Source organism: Trifolium pratense, linkage group LG6 (assembly GCF_020283565.1).
Source record: "Trifolium pratense cultivar HEN17-A07 linkage group LG6, ARS_RC_1.1, whole genome shotgun sequence".
NCBI lineage: Eukaryota > Viridiplantae > Streptophyta > Magnoliopsida > Fabales > Fabaceae > Trifolium > Trifolium pratense.
The window spans coordinates 28,671,719-28,697,116 of record NC_060064.1 but is presented as its reverse complement, the minus strand read 5'-3'; the positions used below and the strand labels follow the sequence as shown (position 1 = coordinate 28,697,116).

The 25,398-nt window shown below is 34.7% G+C and overlaps 3 protein-coding genes across 6 annotated transcripts; 2 read left to right on the top strand and 1 right to left on the bottom strand.

The window, feature by feature from the left end:
• Positions 1-1,117: 1,117 nt before the first annotated feature.
• Positions 1,118-5,567, top strand: LOC123889186 (sister chromatid cohesion protein DCC1). The gene is made up of 4 exons (XM_045938408.1): positions 1,118-1,328; positions 2,147-2,322; positions 4,028-4,957; positions 5,052-5,567. Exons 2-4 carry the CDS (start codon positions 2,159-2,161, stop codon positions 5,152-5,154), a joined length of 1,197 nt encoding a protein of 398 aa, XP_045794364.1. The 5' UTR covers positions 1,118-1,328; positions 2,147-2,158; the 3' UTR covers positions 5,155-5,567.
• A 593-nt stretch (positions 5,568-6,160) lies between these two features.
• Positions 6,161-10,753, bottom strand: LOC123889187 (WAT1-related protein At3g28050-like). Its single transcript, XM_045938409.1, has 7 exons — positions 10,231-10,753; positions 9,951-10,016; positions 9,718-9,831; positions 8,127-8,370; positions 7,531-7,689; positions 7,284-7,435; positions 6,161-6,896 (listed from the first exon to the last, which is right to left on the bottom strand). The coding sequence occupies exons 1-7, from the start codon at positions 10,419-10,421 to the stop codon at positions 6,725-6,727; spliced, it is 1,098 nt and encodes a 365-aa protein (XP_045794365.1). The 5' UTR covers positions 10,422-10,753; the 3' UTR covers positions 6,161-6,724.
• An 8,605-nt stretch (positions 10,754-19,358) lies between these two features.
• Positions 19,359-24,352, top strand: LOC123893212. 4 transcript variants are annotated; one of them, XM_045943146.1, is made up of 10 exons: positions 19,359-19,509; positions 19,614-19,783; positions 20,254-20,316; positions 20,441-20,460; positions 20,546-20,590; positions 21,188-21,249; positions 23,095-23,264; positions 23,326-23,414; positions 23,979-24,117; positions 24,333-24,352. In XM_045943146.1, exons 1-9 carry the CDS (start codon positions 19,431-19,433, stop codon positions 24,109-24,111), a joined length of 831 nt encoding a protein of 276 aa, XP_045799102.1. In that variant the 5' UTR covers positions 19,359-19,430; the 3' UTR covers positions 24,112-24,117; positions 24,333-24,352. The 4 variants fall into 4 exon arrangements, with proteins under 4 accessions (XP_045799102.1, XP_045799101.1, XP_045799100.1 ...); XM_045943145.1 differs by lacking the exon at positions 24,333-24,352 and adding an exon at positions 24,220-24,325; XM_045943144.1 differs by lacking the exon at positions 24,333-24,352 and having other exon boundaries at positions 23,979-24,325.
• The last annotated feature ends 1,046 nt before the right edge of the window (positions 24,353-25,398 follow it).

The window sequence follows — 25,398 nt, the reverse complement described above, 5'->3', positions numbered from 1 at the left end:
TTACGTGTGTAACTTAAGCTTGTGTGCTTAAGTGTGAGACTTAAGCTTGTGTGCTTAAGTGATAAGTCTTAAGCTTGTGTGCTTGAGCATTGTTGAGAAGTCTCTTGCTTGTGTGCTTGAGCAGGTGTAATCTTGTGTGATTATAGTGAACTCCCTTGGAAGTGCAAGGGGACTGGACTACTCTCGTTTTGTGAGAGGAACCAGTATAAATTGCTTGTGTGATTTCTTTTTCTCTATCTTGTTATTTATTGTGTTACTTTTCCGCTGCTAACGTAGTTGAGTTAAGAACTTGAAAAAGTTTTAACTTAGCTAAAACACAATTCAACCCCCCCCTTCTTGTGTTTTCACACCTTCAGTAGTGTCACCCTCTCTTATGGTCCTAGAGCATTGACCTCATTGTTTCTCCCGAACTCCCCTAAACAATGAGCACAAACCTTAATCAGGAAGTGGAACTTAATCAGGGTTAAACGCTACCTTGTTGAGAGGGTCATCTTTTACTAAAATCAATTTTTATTTTTATTTTAGTGTAAGAGTAAATTACACCTCTTTTCTTGTGAGAAATACTTAAATTAAATTACACTCTCCTCTTATACACACACACTCTAATTCCCTCTTATTCAAAATTTATTAAAAAAAATTATACTTCAGAGAAAGTTGAATTTCATTTTCCTATCTTTTTATATTAAATCCTACGTTTTCTCATTTAATAAACACATGCAGGGGGAGGGATCAATTGTAATTGATTATATTTTTTGAATGAAAAAATAATTAACCACACTTAAATTTTACTGTTCATGTTTTTCAAAAACAGCTTATAATTTATTTTACGAGTATATAAATTATTTTTCAAACACTATTTCAAGTAGCTTATGAGCTAATAGTTTATCATTTTTCTTCTAATTTTACCCCTGTTATCTTACTTAAAAAAATTAAATATTAATTCAACATATTTTTTATCATGTCATTTTATACTTATAAGATAGTTAAACTGCTAATTTTATCAAACATTACAAATTCAATTAGCAGCTAGCTTATTCGCTACAACCTCATCCGCTATAATCATCATCTCAGTTCTTGCTTTTTGATCGGACGGTCTAGAGCAGTGTACCACCACGCAGTAAAGCGTTAAATCCAAACCCAAAATTCAGCAACTCCCTCCAAAAACACAAAAAAGCCCCGCGCAGCTTTGCCCTTGTTTCAGAATTTCAGAAACAAGCAGGAGTCGACGTAATCTCAACTGCTCGTAAAGACCAAAACCTTGCCGGAAAACCCTGCCGGACTTGATCTTCGTCGGAAGAAACACCGCCACAAACCGCCACAAACTCCAGGTTTTTCCCTTTTTTTGAACTTTTATTCCCCTCTCATGTAGCGCACGCGATGATGCGATTCCAGCACGATTTGCATCACAGCAGAGCTCAATTCTGCACTACGATTCCGCAATTGTGCGCTAAATCGGTGCAATTTGTTGAATCTCAAAGATAAAAAATGTTCTGTTTTTATTTTTTGGACAAATGATTAGAAGCATCTAGTAGATTAGTAGTGAAATAACCAAACATGTAGTAGATTTGATGATGCAAACTAAACCCTGTTTGTTTTCTGAAAAATATTTCATTTTTGAATTTTCTAAAATATATATTCATTTTAGAATGCTAATAGAGAGATAAAAGATTTGTCCCTGTTAGCTTAGTTCACTTGGAGACATGACATTATATATGCAGGGGCCGGGTTTCTAACCTGGGATTCCCGGTGAATTTCTAGCCACTAGGCCATTTGACAAAAAAACAAACAAAAAGAAAAAAAAAGAGATAGAAGATTTGTCCATAAGACCTAGCTCTACTACTGGCAATGCGGATATTGCTAGGTTGGACGCCTTCCGAGACCTCGCAGTGTGTGAGTTTCAGTGGTATTTGTCACTTTGTCTATTGATAAAAAAATGCTAGATCTGTTTTAAACAATTGTAAAGAAAATGATGAGAAAGATATTAGATTGATATTCTTACATGTTTATTAGTTGAAGTGAAGATTAAAATAGAAAACATGGGAAGTAAACGTGCCGTAATGTCTTTTTTTGTTTCAATGACTTCTAGCATTATGCATAGCCTATGGAGAAATCTTAATTTTTATTTTTGTAAATGTTTTATGTTTAGTGAAAGGGTGAAATGGAACCACAATCACAAAAGATTTCAGGAGGAGCAGAAACACTTAAACATATGGCTCCCGGATCGTCGGTTTCTATTGCATATCACCCCAATTTTGGACCTCATGATGATCTTATCATTTTAGAGCTGGATGAGAAACTGGTACCAGATGTTTTGAATGAAAGGTATGAATTGATCTGCATTATGTTATTTGTAACTTTTTAAGAAGGAAATGAAATGAGACTTGTGACTGAATTTGTGTGTGAATTGTATCTACAAAGATCCATGAATACAAGAATTTACAGTTTCTTTAATTACTGTAGTTACGTCGAACGAGCCCTTAAGTACCGTGTTATATTGTTTGTTTTTGACACTCTCCCTTAAGCTAGTGCATAAGAATGTAGTACTCAAAAAAGGCTAACCTGTCAGTGGTAGAATTCTCCTAGACTATTTGAAAATATCCAAAAAATTGTGTATGATCATTGTCTTCATACAAGGAACCTTTTCATAGGTCTCTCTTAGTCTTAATATATATTTTTAAATTAACATCGACACGTTCTAATACTCTTCGCAAGTGGAGTTAAGTCACTGGCTTACCACACTAATTGAAACTGGACAAGCTGTAGTGTGATAATTCAGTTTTCCAACAAGTCTTCTATGCCTTTTCGATCTAATAGTGTCTCCTCCTGACGTGGTAAAAGTTTGACATTGACATTCACAGGACTAGAGGGAGTAACAACAAACTTTATCTTATAATAAGGACTAGAGGGAGTAACAACAAACTCTGCCAAGATCTTTTGCCTAAAACTTTAAATATAATAGCAAGTGTGTTACTTTATTTGAGTGATTGCATTATGGTCAGTGTTCACTACCTGTAATAACAATGTCGTTGACTCGCACAACCAAGTAAGTGCTATATGCAAGTGAATGGCGTTAGAAAGCTGAGTGATCAGCCTCACTCGGAGTCTTGCCAAACTGCAAAATCACAATAGTGAATTTGTCAAACCATGCCCTAGGAAGTTTGTTGAGACTATATAAGAATTTTCAAAGATGTCAGATGACATACTAGTCTTGAAGACTCCCCTAGGACAAATTGAAAAGATGGTTCCTCTGAGTGCCTTTTCTATGTAATTTTCATGTCTTTTTCTTGGTTCCTTCATGTCCTCCTTGAGTTTGCTCATGTAGGTCTTCCTTTCCAAAGTTATCCAAGGTTTGTTCATGTTTTCAAGGCAATTTTGAACTCTTCCTTGGTTGCTTCTAGGTCATCCATCACCTCCCTCAAAAGGCTTTCTTGGCTTTAATTAGACGTAGTTTTAATCATGATTTTAATTTTACTCTTTAAATGAAGCGAGCATTGTGCACCTTTTTGTTCTTATATTAGAATCACAGTTGACCCTTATCAAAGTTTCCTCCTATCTTGGCGGCGATTATGCATTTTGCTTATCACTCTCTTTGAGTTTGGTGCCATTATCCATCTCTTCTTTTCCATGTTTGTAGTTTCTTCCTTTGAATTAGAAGTTTGCAACTTTCTCGTTACCTTTCTAATCTATTTCTGTGTTTTACATTTCTCATTGTTCTTTCTTCATCCTTTCCTATTATTTAGGTGTTCTTTATTTGTTTCTTTTTATTTATGCACTTGTGTTCTTTGTTCTTCATGAACGTCAATAAGAAAAACAAAATAATCAACTCATGGAAGATCAGATAAATAATATGACCCCAACTTTGAAAAGGAAAAGAGATGAGAGACTTGCCATGAAATCCATATGTGTGAGTTACATATAAAGAGTCATAATGTACTGATTTGTAGTTGTCCTAATTTAAATGTTTATACTTAGAATAAGAACGTAATTACTCTATATTATTTCTAACAATGATTTCTTCCGATTTTAGGATGGTCTTAAGAGGACAGCCTGATGAAGATGCAGTTCTTTGTACTCGATCAAAAACATATGCTATGAAGTTTGTTGGAACTTCGAATTCTGTTTTGCTTGTACCACCGGCAGATAAATCAGAATCATATGAAAATCTACAGACAAATGATAGTAATAATAGTGACGAGAAAGTTGTTGCAAATGTAATAAAAGTTGTACCTGGTAATATGGAGCTTATTGAGGTTTCACCCAGACTTGATAAACTTAGATTGCTTCTATCGGAGAACACTTACAGATTTGATGAGAATGACATGGAAACTTTACAAGATAATCAGGAATCTAGAACAGGATTATATAGCTGGGATGATCTTATAGATAATATTCAAGCTAGTGACGAAGAATTAAGGTTTGGATTGCAGGCTCTTTCCGCTGTGGAGATTAATGGGTATTGGAGATTAGTTGATGAGAGTTACATGGACATGATTCTGGGAATGCTTTTGAAAAATGTAGTATTGAATGATTGGTCACTCAATGCTCTAAATGAAGATGAAGTCGTGAATATGCTGGAATCAGACGGATTTCCGTTGGTACTTGCAAGGCATTGCTTGCATGTATATGGCAAGCAAGTAAAAGAAAACGATTGCATGGAAAGCTGTTTGTGGAAGTTGGATGAAAAGCGAGTATGCATACACTTTGCAAGAGAAATCCTGAAAGGAGGTAAGAGGAAGTTAGAGAGTTTTATGGATGAATGGAGGAACAAGACTCCAGATGAAATGCATCCCACTTTTGATCTTATGGAAGGAGAGGTATTGACAGAGAAAATTGGAGTTGAGACATGGGTCCGTGCCTTCCGTGTGTCTTCTTTGCCTTCCACTCCAGCTGAACGTTTCTCCATTCTTTTCAGAGAGCGTGCGAAATGGGATTGGAAAGATCTGCAGCCCTATATCAGGTTTAAATATCATAACATTTTTGTACATTAAAATGCATCATCATTTTATTTTATACATGCATTTGAAGTAATTTTCTCTTTTTGAATGTTTCAGGGATCTGAATGTACCTGGTCTTTCTGCAGAAGGTATACTACTCAAATACACTCGAAAGACGCAACCATCGCCTAATGAAGATCCAGTTTTCAGTGCAAGATAGATAGTATGTGCTGATGCATTCTTCACAGTCCTTATCGCCTCCCCCCCCCCCCCCCCTCACTCTAAATTGACTGTAAGTTTGTAACCATAGTACTCAGCTCACAGAGAAAAATTTAGGGTCATATTTTTATTTCTTCTGTTTTCATTTAGATATGTAATATCTAAATCTGTAACCATAGTACACTGCTTCGAAATTTAGGACATGATTAGCAGCAATGTTCACTCTAGAGTTGTAGACCTTGTCTTTCTTTACTTATTTCAAAATTATGGATTGCTTCTAAAATGTTGATCTACCAAAGTTCTGAGACTCAAAAATGAAATCTACATATTACTCTTATGTAAAGCTATATGCTTTTGTGACAGACTTAATTGCTTGGTTCGCTGCATGATAAACAGAGAATCTTTGCTAGTAAATTAATTGACTATTGGAATAGAATTTGATTTTTCTGAATACAAAAAAAGGAACTCAACGGTTGTATCACATGGAGAAGATTATAATAACATAACCCCTATGGGCAAAAAAGAATTCTAAGAAACAAATATAAGAGTCAAATCACAATAAATCTTATTTTCAAATTTGAAACAAATAAAGTATGAAGTTATCCTAAAACAAATCATAATAAAGAGTTATGGAAATAAATCAAATCTAAACTAATTCTAATTAAGATTTAAATTAAATCAAATCTAACTAATATTGATTCAAATTTTGTGACAATCAAGGTAATTTTCATTGTAGTGAATCCCTATTGGCTTCCTTAGTTTTTATATCCAAAGTCCATTCTAATGATCTCTTTTGTACTCTTATGCCTTGTTCATCATAGAGAAACTTTTAGCAGCCATGAAGATCTTTCTTCTTTCCTTTTTTAGTGATCAATAATGGGGTCAATAATGTTTTAGAACAATTATTTAAGGTATAGATGTGTTTTAAATGGGATCTTTGAGAGCTAGGACCCGATCCGTGTTGCATAAGGTTTGTATGGGATGGGGATATGCTGCAACAAATAGAATAGATATGAAGAAGACGATTGTACAAAGTATATTATTCGAAAGCATGTATGAACACTAAGCATTAGATTTGATTCTCCTCCACCAGTTTCTCTAAACTGACTACAATAAGGTACCCTTGAATCTCATCTATGATACTTTGTAGTTCCTTGATATGAATCGTACATCCAATATAAATCATATCATGAAATGATAGTTTACAAACAACAGTTCCCTAACTTCAATTAATTTACACATAAGAGAAGAGAGGAAACAATTTAGAGTTTTCATTTTTGCAGAATCAGAAACAAATGAATTTTGTTGTCTTTTCTGCATCTAGAGTTGTTCTATTTATAGAACCTTCACCAAATGCCTTTGTACAATAGACAACAATGTAGCTCCTTGCCTTTAACCACATCTGTATATACTGGATCCTCCAACTTGCAGAGGTTGCGACTTCCTCCGTAGAAAGTTTAATTTGTGTTGTTTGCTACATGATGAAAGGGTGCTATTCTCATTCAGTTGAATTGTACTCCTAGATCATAGATATTCTGCTGCTACAACACATGTTAAGAGTTGTATTTCCTTTATACACTTGTATGCATCTTGTTTTCAACTTCAGTTTTATAGCCTTGCAAGAGAGGAACATTTTGTGTAGTTGGTGTTTCGTGGATAGGGACATCTTCAATCACCTCTTCTGTTACTTTACCCCACATTACAGTATAAAATCCAATTGATATTATTGTTGCTCCAATTAAACTGCAAAAAACATAAAAGAATTCTTAAAAAACTGAACAACCCAACAAACAAAATCTTTGAATTGTATCTCTTTGACAACAATGTTTCTGTCTGTATTTACTAATTTATAGATGAACTGACTTAATAATTTGAAACTGTTGAAGGGATATCATGAGTATATTTAGCTATTTTTTTTAACCTTCCAATTTATAAGAATAAATTGACACCGACTAATCTAGTTCGGTCACGAGGGAAATAATGTTTGACTGAAAATTGTTTTAGTCAGAGATCAAACTCAAATACTATATGAACGATTCGACCTTTTCAAACTCGTTAACCATTTGAGGTTAACCATTATGCCTGAAGATAGTTATTTAGGAACATAGGTAGTATCATAAATTATAGTACCTTCCAAGGTGGAGAGTATCACCAAGGAACACAACTCCCATTGCAACAGCTATGACAATTGAGAGTGGTTTGAACATTGCAACATATACGGCCCCCTTTATACGTAGTACATATGCATGAACTGTATTGTTCAAGAATGATCCAAAAATTCCCTAAACATATGAATTGTATAAATTAATAATTAGTATATGTAACATAGATAAAAGTCCTGTATTATATCTTATCAGCATCATATTCCAAATCCTACCGAGCAAAGGATGGATGCAAGTGATGTATCGAGTCCTATTTTCCAAGCACTTGCATTTGGCTCACTAATCACCCCTACAATTGCAGCTATAATGCTTACACATAAGTTGTAATAGAAGATTACTGTTAGTTCATCAGGGTACACCTTCATGATTTGTACCTGTAGATAGATTATAAAGAAAATTTGTGAATGATAACCACCGTCGGGATTTACCCATTTGAATAGAGAAAAAAACACCGTTTTTTCCTGGATTTGGTGAAGAGTAAAAACACTCTTAACAGTCATTTTGGTCCTAAATATATAAGACACTGACACTATAGTCCCTAAGTATCAAAATTACAAAAATATTTGAACTGTGTATCTTGTTAGTCAACTTAATCATCGAACATCTCATTTAGTCGGATTGATTCTTCTGTTTTTGTAATGATAAATGTTAGCTGTTATTTTGTCAATGACAGAAGTTGAACAAACTCAACATTTTTATAATTTTGATACATTTAGACACTTTAGCAACATTTCATATATTTAAGAATCAAAATGACAATGTAATTGTTAGTTAGAAACTTCTATATATGCAGTGACCAAAAAATGTGTACCTGTACAATGTACCATAAGGGAACCAAAATATACTCAGCTGTCAATAAAAGGCCACCAATGGCCCAATTTTGATCTGATGGTTTTGGAGTGTTAATTGATTGATGAAGTGGAAGGGAAGATCTGAGTGCAATGATGATTGGTGGTCCTATGTAGAGGGTCACTATAAATGCTCCTGATATTGAGACTATGGTTCCCAACACCTTTGCTTGACTACTTAAATTTCTTATAGCTACCTTTTCCATCCTTAAATAAATTAAAACAAAAGAAAAATGAATTAATATACAATAGAATAGCAGAGTTTGAGATTGAGATTGAAAAAATTCAAATTAATGTCATGGTATTTCTTTGTCTTCTTATGTATTAATCTGATAGGTAAATAACTTCATTGTTGTTACAATATATGATCTTAATGCTATATTGATCTTCTTTTATTTTCCTGATGTATATTAGGGCGGAGCCAAGGCCCAGCAAGCCTGGGCAGTTGCCCGGGTTCTGACCAAAATTTTTAATATTTTTAGGGGTTAGTTTAGGGAAGAACTGAAATTTTTAGGGGTTAATTTAAGGTAAAACTGAAATTTTTTGTTGGACTATTTATATATTATGTCACATGTGAAATTTTATTGAGGCTCTATAATTTTTCTGGCTGTGCCACTATATTATGGAAAAGGAGAAAAAATTTCGACCGCAGAATTGTTTTTGATAAGAAAATACAACACAGATATAATTCCAAAGCTCTATAAGGTCATGTATGTGAATTTTTGGGATGGAACTGTGAACTGTGACCAACTCATTGAATTGTCGTAGTCCTATTCTAACAACCTTGGTGCTTTCTATATACTAGGATCTAGTTGTGGTATTTATCAAACAATAAATGATCTACATGTGATGTGTAGACAGAAATATCGTCCTAAACAAAGCTAAGGTTTCCTAATATGACTACTAGTAGTAAAGAAGGTAAGAACAAAAGCTTGGTTTTTACTAGTAAAATAATTTGGGTAATTTTTCTTTTCCCAATTGTACTACTCTTTAATCTTTTTCATTTTTTAATGTTCTTTTCAACTCATCATTGTGGATATTGAGAATTTGAGATAAATAAAGCTTTTTTTTTTTTGATAAAAAGATAAATAAAGCCTTTAATTACGTGTTGACCAATTATTTTGAAGTTAGGACCATTTTTAAATTCATAGATATTTTGGGCAAAATGGTCCCAGCAATGTGTGTGGCACACACACGCAAGGTCAATATTTATTGATCAACATTTTTCAATTTGAAAAGATAGTTAGATAGATTATTACGAATGTAATCTTTGTAAACAAAATCTTTGAAGAATTTAAATTATGTTTTTGGTTTTTGGTTAGTTTGAAAATGTTTTTGTTAATTCACAAATTTAATGAGTCGTTTGACCCATCTTCACTATTTCAAAAATAAAAATGTAAATTCCATCAATAATTAATAGGATGAAAATCAAATAATGTATTATATTTTAATTTACTTTCCTTGTTCGTTACACTAAACTAACATGCTTGCTTGCACAAGAGGATTACTTAGAATTAATAAAATAATTAGTAAAATAATAAAATGAGTAGGAACCTGAAAATGATGGCAAGCAAGAAGGTAAAAGCTGGAACCAAGTTGCTAATTGCTGAAGAGAGAGTGGGAGAACTTAAACTAATACCTGTATACCCCATAATCTGAGATGAACTTCTGCAATTTTCAACCAATCAAACTAAAAAAAATTAAAACATAACACTAAAATTGAAAATAAATAAACACTAAAAAATTGTAAAAATTAATTAATTAATCAATTAACTTTAAGTTTGTACCCGATCACCCCAAGAAGACCAATTTTGTACATTATGGGTTTACTCAGAGGAGGAAGCACTCTTGATCTGCAAAAAAGAAGAAACATACATACAAAATTAAGCGCCGTAAAAATCTGTCTCTAGAGGTGTAGTCCAGTGGTATGAGTTGATATTATATAAGAGGTTCAGGATTCGATCCTTACATACAAATTTTTCGTATTCTAGCAGATTAACGACTAACATTTGTATGTAAAAAATAAAAATAAAAGGTGAAGATTGAATTGTTGTATGTGAAATTAACCTTTTGGAGATAAAGGGTGAAGGAAGAAGAACAAAAGCAGCAACAGCATAAGCATAAACAACAAAGACATGATAACTCATTCCTTTTAAGGTAGCAGCTTTGAAGAGAGTATTCAAGGCAACGTTGATGCATTCCATGGTAACCATAGCACCAAAAGGAACCAAATCTTTGTAACAATATCTTATAGCCATTATTTCACAAGCTATTTCAAAGAGTAAAGTTAATTTGAGTGAGGTTAAGGTATAAATTAGTGATGATGGTAGTGTTTGTGTGAATAAGGAAGAATTTGACGACAAATGGTAACCACAACTCGACAACAAAGGAAAGTAGTGGAGTGTGGTTTCCAAATAGACATTTTGGAGGGTTTGTATCACTTTCAGAAAATAATGCAAATTTTGGATATTATATCATCAACTTTGTTATTGTCATTCTTTTCAATAAAAGAAACTTTGCTTTTGTCATTGGGTACTTTTTTTTATTGAGAAAAATCTAGTGTGATAGGTTTATGTCCCAATCTAAATCTAATGGAAATTTTTTTAAGAACAAAGAGTATTTATAAATATATCGAAGTATATTAAAGTGTTCAATGTGATACTTAAGTCATGAGACTCTCCCATTTATTGGACTAGTTTTTTGGGTTGAGCTCGCTTTATGTAAGTCCTAACAATTAGTGTTTTCATTGAGAGTTGTGTCACGAAAAAGGCTACCTATAGGCTGAATTAAGGTGCTCCACCGAATACTGATAGGTGAGTGATGCCGTCGAAAAGGAAAGAGTTACCATTGGGTTAGTGTCGATAGAGTGAAAGCCGTCGTGAACGTCGATTCTTAAAGAGCGCGATAATGTTAGGAGTCTCACATTGAGTATATCAAAGTACTCGATGCGATACTTAAACCATGAGTCTCTTCATCTATTAGATTAGTCTTTTTGATTGAATTCTTTGCGTATGCTTAAGTCCTAATAATGACTCTCGAATTTTAAATCTGTCTATTTACCAATAGACCAGATGTTTGGAGATGATTTTTTGCCGCAGGAAGACTTACATATGCACAAACGCAAATACAGTAATATTTTAGTCGCACTCATGCTAATCCAATAATTTAAAACAAAAATAATATAATCACGTCAATCAACGTCATTTATTTTTGTGAGTGTGAGTAACGACTCATATTTATTATATATGTGCTTATCAATGAATTTTCCTTTTTGCCATCGGATACTTAATTTTTTTATTTATTCTTTTGGTACAACAATCTGTCTATTTTTACCGATAAACTATTTTTTTTTGGCTTTGGCCCTACAAAAAACACTATTTTTTTTGCCAATGCGTACTTTATTTATTTAATTTAAAAATCAACGTGTCTATTTTTCTTTATCTAAATATTATTTTAATGTAAGAACAAATAGTTTATTTTAATCTTACATCAAATTATATTATTTTAATCAAATTAGTGCTATTTGGAATAAAATATCTTATTTTAATAAAATATGTTATTTGTAAATATAAATTAATGGTTGTTTTGATTTTCAAGATGACTCTTGAAATCTGGCACGCAGTGAACACAATGCTGCACAGGATGCTATAGCATATATTGCAGCAAGACAGTCGCAGAACACAGTAAATAAATAAATAAATTGCAGAACAATAAATAACGCAGATAATTGTTAACCCAGTTCAGTGCAACGTCACCTACTCTGGGGGATACCAATCCAGGAATGAATCCACTATAATAGCTCTAGTTCAAAGCCCTCGACCAACACCCGGTACTTGACTTATCACCTAGACACTACCCGTGCAATCCTACCTAAGAACCTCTTAGATAATGAGACCCCGTCCCAAATTCCCTCTAACAACACGTACCATGTTGCTGTCAATAATAATAATCAAGATGGAGACACTCTCCTAAAAACTAGACCACACTCTTGCTTAAAAGCTTTTGAGTGAATCACACACGCTAACTCCGTGCTTCAAAGCTTAGGAGTAGCTTACAATTAACAACCAAAACACAGTCCTAAACTTGCATCAAATTGACACAAGAAAGGCTGACAAAAGACACAAACTCTAAACCTTAAAAACTCACACTTTGTAAACAACACGGTTTAGAATACATGAATAGAATAGCTTGAGGCTTCACATATTTATAGTCTTCAATTGTCTTGATGGGCTTGCTGGGTCTTCAGAAAAATACAGCTGTAGGAATTGTGGCAAACCCTAAATTATTTTCAGAAATATAACTCATGTTGTACCAAACAAAAAAAACGTGAATTATTATTTTCAAAAATATAACAAGTTATATTTTTGTTTTCAATAACAATTCTCAAACCGCCTTCAGGAAAACTTGTAGAACAAGCCACGTCTTGAATAGTCGCACGTGCTTAAATATAAAAACGACTTAAATCTTCCTTTGATTTGAAAAAGAAATTCTGCGCAAAACAGAGTATCAGGATGCTGTACGATGATGCTACAGCATCGCGATCCAGCATCTGGCTGGTTGGCTTTTGCAAAATTTTAGCCAATCTCAAAAACCCAACAATCTCCCCCTTTGGCAAATTTTGGCTAAAACAACCTTAGGCCAGTGCATAGAGGGATACTGTCTAGACTTTCCTTCGAGTCAACATGAACACACAACTAGGAAGGAAAGTAGAACAATGCTAAGCTATTTAAACTTTCCTTCAAGTCAACATAAGCACACAACTAGGAAAGAGAGTAAAATTTCATCAGATGAAAAGATAGCTAGCATGTAAGCATCAGAGGCATGCAACAGCGGAACATAACACATCTTAGCCTCAAAGTACAGACAGAGAGAAATAAACTCTCACATAGTGGATTCAAGATAGGAGAAATAAACTCCGTAATATTTGAGCAGCGCCACAGAGAATAGGAGAAATAAATTCCTATATAAGCATGCATATTAAAAGTAGTAGAAAAATAAATTCTACCTACTCCCCCTCAATATATGCATAAACTTCACTCCCCCTCAAAACTTGCATATCACACAGAACAGACATGCTATACTAGATGCTATAGCATTTTTCATCACATCATGCACACATTTTTCATTACATCATGCACACAGATATTACTCCCCCTTTTTAGCCATAAATTCTGACAACTAAAATCATTACCATAGAATAGGAGCAAAGTACAGACTTCCACAGAGTTATCAGAGCATAGAGAAACATAGAGTGCATATTACAGACCATCATGGCAAAGAGAACCTGGAGTGTCGGAGCCAAAAGACATGGATTGTGCATGTTACAATCCAGAGAGCATCAGGGCGTAGCCCACAAAATTAAAATCCAAAAGGACATGCAAATAAAGCATAAGCAGGGCACATAGAAGGACTTGCGTCAGAGTCCTCCTCCTCTACCTTAGTATCACTACCTGCATTATCATCAAGAACACCAGGATTGACTTTGGAAAACACCTTGAGGTCAACAATCATTTGCTTCCTAGGCAAAACATCAGTTTGACTGGTTGACAGATGATGCAGCACAGTCTACAGCATGTGTACCCTCAAACAGTTTAAAATCAAAAGACAAATCACAACCTCTCTTGCTAGGCAGATCAACCTTAGTACAGATGCCAGGATGTTGAGCTAGAATAATATCACACATCAGTGTAGGAAAGGCTATAGGCATCTTCACAGCACATGACTTAACATCCAGAATAGTTTCATCAAAGAACATAAGAACCAAAGTCAAAAGGTGATCTGGTCCCTACAACATATATAAACCTAGCCAAACCTGTAGCCACAGTATTGGAATGAGTAGTTGGAGCCCAGTTGCAGTTTTCATCAATCCAGCTGCATTAATCAAATCAACAAGCTTTTGGCATTGAAAAAAAAAAAATTCACTTAAATTCCTTTCCACAGCAAGCCTTCTTTTTATCACAAATTTCCACCTGTCAACATTTTCAAAACGATGAAAGGAAATGTTGTCAATGGGTACAGGGGATACATCTTGAGGGATCCTCTTTTTCTTCACAGACTTCTTTGAGGATGCTGCAGGCGATGCAGTAGCATGTTGGTCTTCCTCAAACTCTGAATCACTAGAGGAAATAGTCTTCCTCATCAAAAGCTTCTTCTTTGGCTCAGAGGGCCCAGTAATCTTACTCCACTGTCTTTTAAGACCATAGATTTTCTTTTCCTTGGCCGTCTTGACAGGAACATTAGAAACAGCTACACCTTTACCAGCATTGCTCCTTAACCTCCTAGTACTAGAAGCAGGAGTCCTCTCAGTAAGGTTGAGATTGTCCACATAAATAACATTTGAATCTTTCTCAGCAGATTCATCAACATTCAAAGGAACAAACATAGTTTTACCACTATCATCAACATAAGGGATCACATAGATATCATGAACAAAAACATTATCAGTAGTAGTTGCTTCAGAACCCTTTTCTTTGTCAGGAACAATAACATCGTCTGGAGACTCGGGTATCACGATGTTATCCAAATTTTCCCGTGCTGCAGATGTTGTAGCATCATGTGCAGCATCTTTCTCAGGAACACTCTTCTTGACATGTTCCAACACAAAGTCATCTTTGACCTCAGTTGGAGCGCTAATATCATTACCAACAAATGTTAAACACAGCAGGGGGGAACACCACATAACTTTCTCTGACAAATACTTTCTCACCACAAGAAACATCCTTATCATCAACAAACACACAATTCTTAGCAAATCTTCAGATGTTTCAACATTACCCATAACAGCGTGCATTACTACATAAATTGAAGGGAAAACTGCACGCCACACTTGCAATAATTGCTATAACTCTTCAGATAGGCAAACACCAAGTTTGCCTCGCAATTTTTCAAATTGGACCGCATCTAGAGCCTTAGTAAAAATATCAGCCAGCTGTTCTTCAGTGGCAATATGCTCAAGAGTCACTATACCTTCTTCAACTAGATCTCTAATAAAATGGTGCCTAATATCAATATGCTTCGTCCTGCTATGTTGGATAGGATTCTTTGAAATATTGATGGCACTAAGATTGTCACAGTACAATGCCATAGCATCTTGTACCACATTGTACTCCAGCAACATTTGTTTCATCCATAATAGTTGGGAGCAGCTACTACCAGCAGCTATGTACTCAGCTTCAGCTGTAGGTAAAGACACACAGTTCTGTTTCTTGCTGAACCAAGATATTAGATTGTTGCCTAAAAAGAAACAAGCTCCTGAGGTGCCTTTTCTATCATCTGCACAACCTGCCCAATCAGCATCACAATACCCCTCTAGCATAGCAGACTTGTTCTTGTAGACCCACTTGGTACCAATCACATTAGTAGTTTCTGGTCTAGGAACTAAGTCCCAAACTTCATTCTTCTTGAACTGATTTAGCTCTTCTTGCATAGCATTTATCCAGGTATATCTAGAGAAATCATTTACAACAACATAGGCATACCTTTTTCCTCCTAAGCTTTCAGTTTGCATAGGTTCCATCAAATCCATGTGTAGAAGCTCAAGAACTCTGGTAGTGGTAAGATGCTGCAGCTTTGGATGTGGCTTCTTGGTTTGTTTTCCAATTTGACATTCACCACAAATGCTTCTTAGGTTTAGATGACCAAGTTTCTGGTGCCACAATTTTATTTCATCTTCTTTCGTGATTAAGCATGTCGACACATTTGCCTCTTCTTGGGGAACCCATAAGTAGCAGTTGTCTTTTGATCTGACGCCCCTCATCAAAATTTCACCCTCATCATTTGTAACCAAACATTCAGACTTGGTGAAGTTTACCTTCATCCCTTGGTCGCATAATTGACTGATGCTTATTAAATTTGCAGTCAATCCTTTTACTAACAACACATTGCTTAGTTTAGGCAAGCTATTACTGTTGAGCTCCCCTATACCAACAATTTCTCCTTTAGTACCATTACCACAAGTTACAAAACTAGTTGAGTAAGACTTTAAATCAACAAGAAATTTTTCAATTCCGGTCATGTGTCTTGAACAACCACTATCAAAATACCAGTCTTCCCTTGATGAAGCTCTAAGTGATGTGCGAGCAATCAGAGCAGTAATCTTCTTCTCAAGTTGAGTATCATCACTGGTCTTCACATTCTTACCTTTAGGTTTCCATTCTTGTTGAGTGGAGGCAGTTGTGGAAACTGGTTTAGGCTGATGATGCCTGTTAGGGTATCCAAACAATTTGTAACAAAAAGGTCTTATATGCCCTTTTCTGCCACAGTAGTGACATATCCAAGAGTGATGTTTTCTTTTGTTTTTTGACAAGGGATGCTGCTTATGATGTTGTAGCATCTGTTGAGGCATCTTTCGCTTATGAGTTTCTTTTGGATGCATGTACGTGAGATCTGGGCTGTAACCTTTGTGTTTGTTGACATTCTCATAACTAAGCCCAATATGTTTAGGCTTTAGAACATTTTTCTCTAAGATTTCTTCTAGTTGACCATCAGCTTTATGAAGTTTATCAAGATGATCATCATCTTTATACAACATGTCAGAGAATTTTCTCAAACGCCAAATGTCAGCATTTAATTTTTCAATGACTTCCTTAGCTTCATCAAGATCAGAGGATAGATAATTTACCTTCTTCTGGAGCTCATCCATCTTTGATATATTTTCAACTTTTTCTTCCTTCAATTGATTGATGGTTACCTTTTGTTTCTCAATGACTTTGCATATTTCTCCACTCTTGAGGCAGAGTTCTCTGTAAGAATCAGCAAGTTCTTCGTAGGTTACCTCTCCATCACAAGATTCTGTATCAGATGTAATAGTACCTGTTAAGACTGAGATATGTTTGGCAGTCACAGATGCTGTATCATCTTCTGAGTCATCATCATCAGACCAACTGACAGTTAGTCCTTTCTTCGTTCTTTTCTGATATGTTGGACATTCAGGTCTGATGTGACCATATCCCTCGCATTCGTGACATTGAATATTCTTGTTTAAGCTTGACCTTTCATCACTTTTAGGTTTTCCTTGATTCACAATGCTGCGCATAGTGCCTGGAGCATCATTCTTAGAATTTGGTCTGGGTCTTTTGTCCATTTGTTTTAGAACTTTGTTGAACTGTTTTCCCAGCAACTCCATAGCTTCAGAGATACTTTCATTAGATTCTTCATCCTCTTCTAGATCTTCTTCATCATTTTTGGATGAAAAAGCAATGCTCTTATTTTTCTTTTCACTTCTTCCATTTACAACACTTTCATAAGTTTGGAGTGATCCAACCAGTTCATCCAGCTTCATCTGAGATATGTTTTTGGCTTCTTCCATAGCTGTGACTTTCATATCAAATTTCTTTGGAAGAGATCTGAGCAATTTTCTTACTAACTTTTCTTCGGGAATTTTCTCCCCCAAAGCATCAAATTGATTATCATAATCTAGAATAGTCATATGAAAATCTTGAATTGTTTCCTCATCCTTCATACGTAAATTTTCAAAGTGAGTAGTAAGGATCTGTAATTTGGACATTTTTACCTGAGGAGTACCTTCATGAACAGTTTCAAGAATCTTCCATGCTTCCTTGGCTGAGACACATTTTTTGATCAGTTTGAAAATGTGTTTGTCTACCCCATTGTATAATGCATATAATGCTTTTGAGTTTCCCAAAGCAAGCTCATCTTCTTCTTTAGACCAGTCCTCCTCAGCTTTTAGTTCAAGTGTTGGCTTTCCATCCTTGTCCATGACCACAGGGGGGTCCCATCCTTTCAGAACAGCTTTCCAAGTTTTGCTATCCATAGATTTTAGGAAAGCAATCATGCGTGATTTCCAATAATCATAGTTGGAGACACCAACTAGAAGCGGTGGTCTGCTTACAAGCCCTCCTTCTTTGTCCATGTTGCCAGACATTCTCCCTGGAGCTCACCCTATAACCAGAAAGGGTGCCTGCTCTGATGCCAATTGAAATCTGGCACGCAGTGAACACAATGCTGCACAGGATGCTATAGCATATATTGCAGCAAGACAGTCGCAGAACACAGTAAATAAATAAATAAATTGCAGAACAATAAATAACGCAGATAATTGTTAACCCAGTTCAGTGCAACGTCACCTACTCTGGGGGATACCAATCCAGGAATGAATCCACTATAATAGCTCTAGTTCAAAGCCCTCGACCAACACCCGGTACTTGACTTATCACCTAGACACTACCCGTGCAATCCTACCTAAGAACCTCTTAGATAATGAGACCCCGTCCCAAATTCCCTCTAACAACACGTACCATGTTGCTGTCAATAATAATAATCAAGATGGAGACACTCTCCTAAAAACTAGACCACACTCTTGCTTAAAAGCTTTTGAGTGAATCACACACGCTAACTCCGTGCTTCAAAGCTTAGGAGTAGCTTACAATTAACAACCAAAACACAGTCCTAAACTTGCATCAAATTGACACAAGAAAGGCTGACAAAAGACACAAACTCTAAACCTTAAAAACTCACACTTTGTAAACAACACGGTTTAGAATACATGAATAGAATAGCTTGAGGCTTCACATATTTATAGTCTTCAATTGTCTTGATGGGCTTGCTGGGTCTTCAGAAAAATACAGCTGTAGGAATTGTGGCAAACCCTAAATTATTTTCAGAAATATAACTCATGTTGTACCAAACAAAAAAAACGTGAATTATTATTTTCAAAAATATAACAAGTTATATTTTTGTTTTCAATAACAATTCTCAAACCGCCTTCAGGAAAACTTGTAGAACAAGCCACGTCTTGAATAGTCGCACGTGCTTAAATATAAAAACGACTTAAATCTTCCTTTGATTTGAAAAAGAAATTCTGCGCAAAACAGAGTATCAGGATGCTGTACGATGATGCTACAGCATCGCGATCCAGCATCTGGCTGGTTGGCTTTTGCAAAATTTTAGCCAATCTCAAAAACCCAACAACTCTGTTTAATAAAAAATTGTGGATAACTAATAAGATAGTTTATAGCGGGAGAATTTATAGTTTTTAGTAAAATTATCTGCTGAACCATTTTATAAATATGAAATAACATAAAAAAAAATTAATATTTAATTTTTTAATCAAGATAGCAGCGATAAAATTAAAATAAAAAATAATAAGCTATAAGCTTTAAACTAATTAAATTAACTTATCAAAATAGATTATAAGCCGGTAAAAATAATTTAAAAACTTATGAGAGAGAAAAAGTTTTATCAAATGAGTATTTTTTATCGTATAAATAAGCTGAAGTTTGCTCAAGAAGCGGTAGAAACGACCAGTTATGGCGGGAACGGGAAACGATCCGCAGAAACAACTTCTAAGCATCATTCGCAATTTCGCCACCGAGAAATCTCAAGGAGGTACGGTTATGGTTTGATCCTTCAGAATTTATTTCTCACATTTTTTCATAGATTCAATTTTCATTTCAAACAATGTTTCTGATTCCTTTCCTTGAATTGCGAAGAACGAAGAGTAGTTACTCTGAGAAAGCAATTCGAAACACTTAAATCAGAATTAAGCGATGCTAATGCGGAACTTGAAAAATCCAAACGCTGCAAAGAACTTGTTGAACAGGAACTTAAAGGCTTTGAACTTCATTTGTTTTTGAGTGAAGCTTCAGTTCAAACCCTAGAGGTTAGTTAATTCAATTGTTAGTTACAATTAAGTGTTCTAATTGCTTATTTATATGTTGATTACATATGTTATAGTGCATTATGAGTTAATTATTAGTAGCATCTAAGTTGAATCAGATGCTAATTTTTGTAAGCTAAATCTATATTTTGTTTTAGTCTATTTTAGGTTAATTATTATTAGCTTCAGAGTTGAGGTCGAGCCGAGCCTAATTTTTCGAAACTAAATCTACATTATGTTGTGGTGAACCATAAGTTAATTATTGAGGTTGACGCTAACTTTTCTGATGCTAAATCTACATTATGTTGTAGAGCCTTACGCGTTAGATTTGAGGCCGATGCTAATTTTTTGAGGCTAAATCTACATTTTGTTGTAGTGCATTACAACTTTACAAGTTCCTATTTTCATTTTGTCGTAATGGTTTGTTGCTTTAAGTATCAATCTGTTGAACTTGAAAAGGTGATCAATTGCAGGCAAGGGTATCTCTAATTCAGAATGATATGTCTGTTGTGGAATCTGATCTGGAAACTCTCAAGGTGAATATTCATTCACAGACACAAAATTCCTCTTTTCCTTTGAAATTTCAATTCCTATGCTATTTAAGTTACAAATGTCTTATTCATTCATGTATCTTCTGTTATTGTGCTTTCATGTTCAAAGAATGAAGAAGCAACTTTACGGTAATGACTCGCGTCTCGCCTGTGCCATTCATTTTGGAAACAACAAGTCTAGCATGTTTGTTAAGACTTTTTTCCATTTTTACAGTGATCTATTCATCCGCAACATGCTTGACCTGAATGCCAAAATAAGGTTCGTCTCGTTGATGAAAAAAATATGCACACTCTTCCTAATCATTGTTCGGCACATAAATGAAATAGCAGTTATTGCTTTTGAAAGTCAGATTATATTATAGCTATAGTGTATACAAGGCTTTTATTTGTGCTTCATGTTTGTCCCTGTTCTTTTTATTACCTTATGAAATCTGAATCCATGTTGCTGATTCTTGGTGGGGTTGGTTGGACATTATTTATTTAAATTTTCAGAACTACTAATTTTCAAATTAGATTGTATCGTGAGTCTGTCTTTATGTTAGCAACATTCTACTAGCTTTTCTTTTGATTAGGCTGTTTACAGCCGAATATGTTCACTTTTATGGGACAAGTTCTTTGAGGTTGTTATAACATGTAAAAATCCTCCCACTATTGCATATCTGGTAAAATCTAGCCATATAAAAAACTTGTCCATACATGAGGCATTCTTGAAAATCCTCAATCTTATCTGATGACTCTCATTCATTATCTTGCACCTAGTCTCTTATTTAATATTCAATTCATCAGCTTTAAAGTGTACCATTACAGCATCTGCTTTCAGAACCTTACAAAATTTACTGATCTTCATTTAATACAGGAAATTTCAGGAGAGTATGGTTACTTGTGACATTGATGCAGTAGAATATGCAGCTTGTGCAGGTTCTATCATTCTTCCCACTGTTTTAGATGATAATTTTCTTCCTATGCTTAATGTTAATAAAATTAGGAGGTCTTGAGAAGAAAAGAACTAGAGGATACTTGTGTTACATGAGGAGATTACATTTTACTTCTTTTCTTCAATCCTTCTGACAAAGTGCATTGTAATCCATAGTGATGCCTTTGCACTTCCAGTTTTGGATTAAAAAAAGCTGCATTTAATTTGGTTGGACAAGATTATGAAGTATATGTTTTCTGATTCTGATTTTATTGACCTTAACAAATATTAAAAATTAAATAACACTCCAAGTTTTATGTTGATCTTTTGATGCATGTTTGTTAGCACCACAATATTATTGCAGTATCCTGTTAAAATATATTTGTAACTATGCATTTGAAGTACTGTTGTCATAGCATAACTAGTTCAGCTTGTTAGGTCGAGCAGGTGGCACTGCTAGCTCTGCTTTACCAAGTCTGCTAACAGACTCGGTTCGGTGTTAGTCTTGGTCAGTTATAGACTTATAGTTAGCTGTTACTGTTTTTGGAATTAGAACACTCCAGAACCTTTCCTATTAGGTAATTATATAAACCCCTAAACATAATTGAATCAGTAGACTGAAATTAGATTCTCAGGTTTCAAATCTCACTCACTGTCTGTCTCTCACTTACTAATCCTCTTATGGTAGCCATGAAACTCAGTAATGAACAACAATCAGCGAATTTTGTCACAACTCACAACCGGAGAATGTCCTGTGAATTCCTCAGTATAACAGGCAGCTCCGGTGAATTCAGTGATCACGATTCACATTCATGTAAGAGATGATTGGGGTTTTAGGACCTCAAAACCCTAAATGGACAGCTGTAGACAGATCATGATGTGATCTTCATCGCACGGTCCTGATATGATCACCTGACCCGCTTGAGTGTGCCTCTAGGGCGTGTCCGTTACTGGATTGAGATTGGCCCATTCCGGAACACAAATGGATTGAGATTGGCCCATTCCGGAACACTAATCATGCATTTTTCAACAAAAGGACAAAGGGTATTGTCAGGAAACTGTGAACCAAACTCAGAAGTACACAGAAAGGAACAAAGTTAATTTGTCAGAATATCTCCTTTGACTCACATCTTTAGCAAATGCTTGAACTGAAACTTGAACTGAACTCAGAAATACAAACAATAGAACTCAGAAATACCCAGTGTTTTATAGGATTGTTAATCATTCCTCATGACATTTGCAACTTGAACTGAACTCAGAAATACAAACAATTGCATTGTACAGTTATTTCGAAAAATCTTGACCTTTTATCTTGGTATCTCTTGGTATGACATCTGAACTAATTTAGATCTATATTAGCCTGAATTAGCGATGAACCCTAGTTGGGAAGAAAAAGAACATATATAAGCTCCTAGATGTATGTTTAGAGTGTGAGATCTCCTTCCAAAATCTGATCTTGAGCTACACATGATATCCTTTATCTTTTATCCATATCTCTTTATAGTCTATCTATATAATATTCTGTTAATATCTAAGCAATAATCACTAATTCTAATATCTACTTCATGTCTGTATATTTTCTATTAATAATTCATATTTGATTTTTACTATTTTCCTAAGGTCGTAGTTTTCTTGATTTCTAGCTTCCTGATATTAGATATTGTAAATCGTGATTATTTATTCATTAGTGCTGAGGTTTCCTTCAAGCTGTTCAGATCTTTCTCTGCATAATTTTATTTTAGCTCTGCATGAGGTGCTTGTGATCATATTCTTGCTTTACTCTTCTATATTTGAGTTTTAACTTTCTTTTTTCTCATACAGTATTAAGATAGACTTTTAACTTGTTTCAGATCCAGCACCAGTAACTATGAAAGAAAATGACGCTGATGCTGCTCTAGGGGTTCTTGAAAGTAGGCTTTCGGAGATACTATCTCAAACAACGAAAGAGGATGATGAATTCCAAGCTCAACAGGAAATTTATAAGAACGTAAGTTCAAATTGCAAATGCTATACAGTCAAGGTTCTTTATTTATCATATATTAATTTCTATATAAACTCATGGTGAGGAGGACCTGCTGCAGGTCCAGCGTGAATTGAGTGATTGTGAAAGAAAGGTGTCTTTAATGAATATGATAGTCTCAGAAACTAAAGAATTGCAGGATCTCACCATATATCCTTTTAAGTATAAAATTGATGCAGTTGTTTTTATAGTCTCATAGGTACAACTTGAAATCTTGGAAATAATTCCACTAACAGAGAAGTAGAATCCCAATCACATCAACATACAAATGTAGTAAGACAGGTCCAACACGTAAAAATACTTATTATTTTAATGAGTATGGTTCAATCGCGCGTAAAATCTTTTTGTTCGATCAGCTGCTTTCTAGGCATGTTTCATTTTCAATTGTAAGTCTAGAAATTAAGGAGAATTTTGATGAATGCATGCTTTTTATTTTTTATTGAAAAAGATCAATGCAATAATCTAACCTGCCAAAATCCAAATGTTCACTACTCTAGACTTTTGGCATCCTTAGTTTCATCAAAGTAATGAAAACAGACACAAAAAGAAGAAATTAAATTAATTTTTTAAGTTTAATTGCAATAGAGAAAGTATGCTTCTGCTGTATAACCCGACTCAAATATATTTCAGTACAACTTACATTTGTTTTTAAAGTTGATAAAATATTTAATTGATTAGCATCATAAGAGAAACTATTTCCTTAACTGGAAACAAGCTGTCTTCTAAATTAGAAGCAACATACAGTTCACTTGGTGAGGAGCTTCAGAACAGATCCATGTGCCCGAGATGTCATATGGACAATTTGGAGGCTTTAACTGCTTCTCTGCAGGCGAATGAGGAAAACTGATGTCTTGTAAGTAGTTTACTTCTCCACCAAATACTTAAAAATGTTGATATCAATGTTCTGTAGTGAATGATACTGAACTTTGTTCATGCTGTGTGGTTTAAATTGAAGAAACCTTCCAACATTTGATGCTAAAGACAAATACATACCTATCTCGTATACAAATAGAAAACAGATTGAGAACACAAGATACTGATTGCTCTCTTGTATTTGTTTCTCGGTAGATTGCCTTCACTGTGGACCAATATATATATATATATATATATATATATATATATATATATATTTTATTTGAAACGGCAAAATTTATTAAAGCTTCCTCAATAACAAGAAGTACACGAGGAGCCAAAGCAGTACAAAAACAAAAGAATCCACTAGCACATCCAACAAGGACTGCTACAAAGATCCAAAAGAAAGAAAACACCCCACTAACATAGGAACAACAACTAGCTAGAAGCATGAAAAGAAAAGAAAAGAAAAAACTAGTCCCCTACACAAGCCATGCAAACTGACAAGAAAAAGTCACCCCTTAAAATCATTAGCGTTGAAGACAATCCCTGGGGTCCTGTGTCCATTCATAAAACATGCAAGGAGACACTTTCAATCTAGCCAAACTCCATTTCCAAGTCATAACTTTAATATTATCAACAATCTCCTTTGGGGCAAAAGAGCCATTTGCAAAAATATAATACATATAGTAATATTTTCCGAGTTGGATATGACTTTCCAATCTAAATTGCATATTGATTCTCAACAATGATAATACATTTTGGAAATTTGGGAAGTGAATTATGCACCATTTTTTAATTATCCTTCTCTAGTTGACATGCCATATCATAATTTTAATTTAGTGCATGGTAAATATTTTTCTGCACTTTGTAGCCTCTTACATTCTTTGTTGACGGCAACATTAACGTCGATCTTCTTAAACGACTTTGAAGCACGAATATGTCAAAATGGCTTCCGAATCGTATATGAATTATATCCGATACGTACCAAACAGATATGGAGTGATGTTGGGTTAATATTGTGCAATGCTATGCCATAAGTCCTCAATTTGTGACGAAAGTAATAGTAATGCATAAACAGGGTAATGACCACAGTCCACAAAACTCGTGTTCCCTCCAAAAATTGTTAAGTTGCTCTACTTTGCAAACCATAATTCTGTCAAATCCGTGGCTAACGACAAAGAACAAGTATTTATGCTTGTTTTCGTTGAAAGGAAAATGTTAGTAATTAGTTGTTAGAAATATTAGTAAGGTGGTATAACTGTCAATCTCTCATCTCTAA

What these genes read in the sequence shown, in the direction of transcription:
- LOC123889187 (XM_045938409.1), bottom strand. Translation starts at nt 10,421, where the DNA reads ATGGCTATAAGATATTGTTACAAAGATTTGGTTCCTTTTGGTGCTATG. An exon ending in TTGCTTGCCATCATTTTCAG is followed by an intron (nt 8,371 to 9,717) that starts GTTCCTACTCAT and finishes AATTTATTTAAG; the next exon opens with GATGGAAAAGGTAGCTATAA. An exon ending in CCTTATGGTACATTGTACAG is followed by an intron (nt 7,690 to 8,126) that starts GTACACATTTTT and finishes ATCTATCTACAG; the next exon opens with GTACAAATCATGAAGGTGTA.
- LOC123889186 (XM_045938408.1), top strand. Translation starts at nt 2,159, where the DNA reads ATGGAACCACAATCACAAAAGATTTCAGGAGGAGCAGAAACACTTAAA. An exon ending in CCAGATGTTTTGAATGAAAG is followed by an intron (nt 2,323 to 4,027) that starts GTATGAATTGAT and finishes TTCCGATTTTAG; the next exon opens with GATGGTCTTAAGAGGACAGC. An exon ending in GATCTGCAGCCCTATATCAG is followed by an intron (nt 4,958 to 5,051) that starts GTTTAAATATCA and finishes TGAATGTTTCAG; the next exon opens with GGATCTGAATGTACCTGGTC.
- LOC123893212 (XM_045943146.1), top strand. Translation starts at nt 19,431, where the DNA reads ATGGCGGGAACGGGAAACGATCCGCAGAAACAACTTCTAAGCATCATT. An exon ending in CTTCAGTTCAAACCCTAGAG is followed by an intron (nt 19,784 to 20,253) that starts GTTAGTTAATTC and finishes GATCAATTGCAG; the next exon opens with GCAAGGGTATCTCTAATTCA. An exon ending in AATGAAGAAGCAACTTTACG is followed by an intron (nt 20,461 to 20,545) that starts GTAATGACTCGC and finishes CCATTTTTACAG; the next exon opens with TGATCTATTCATCCGCAACA.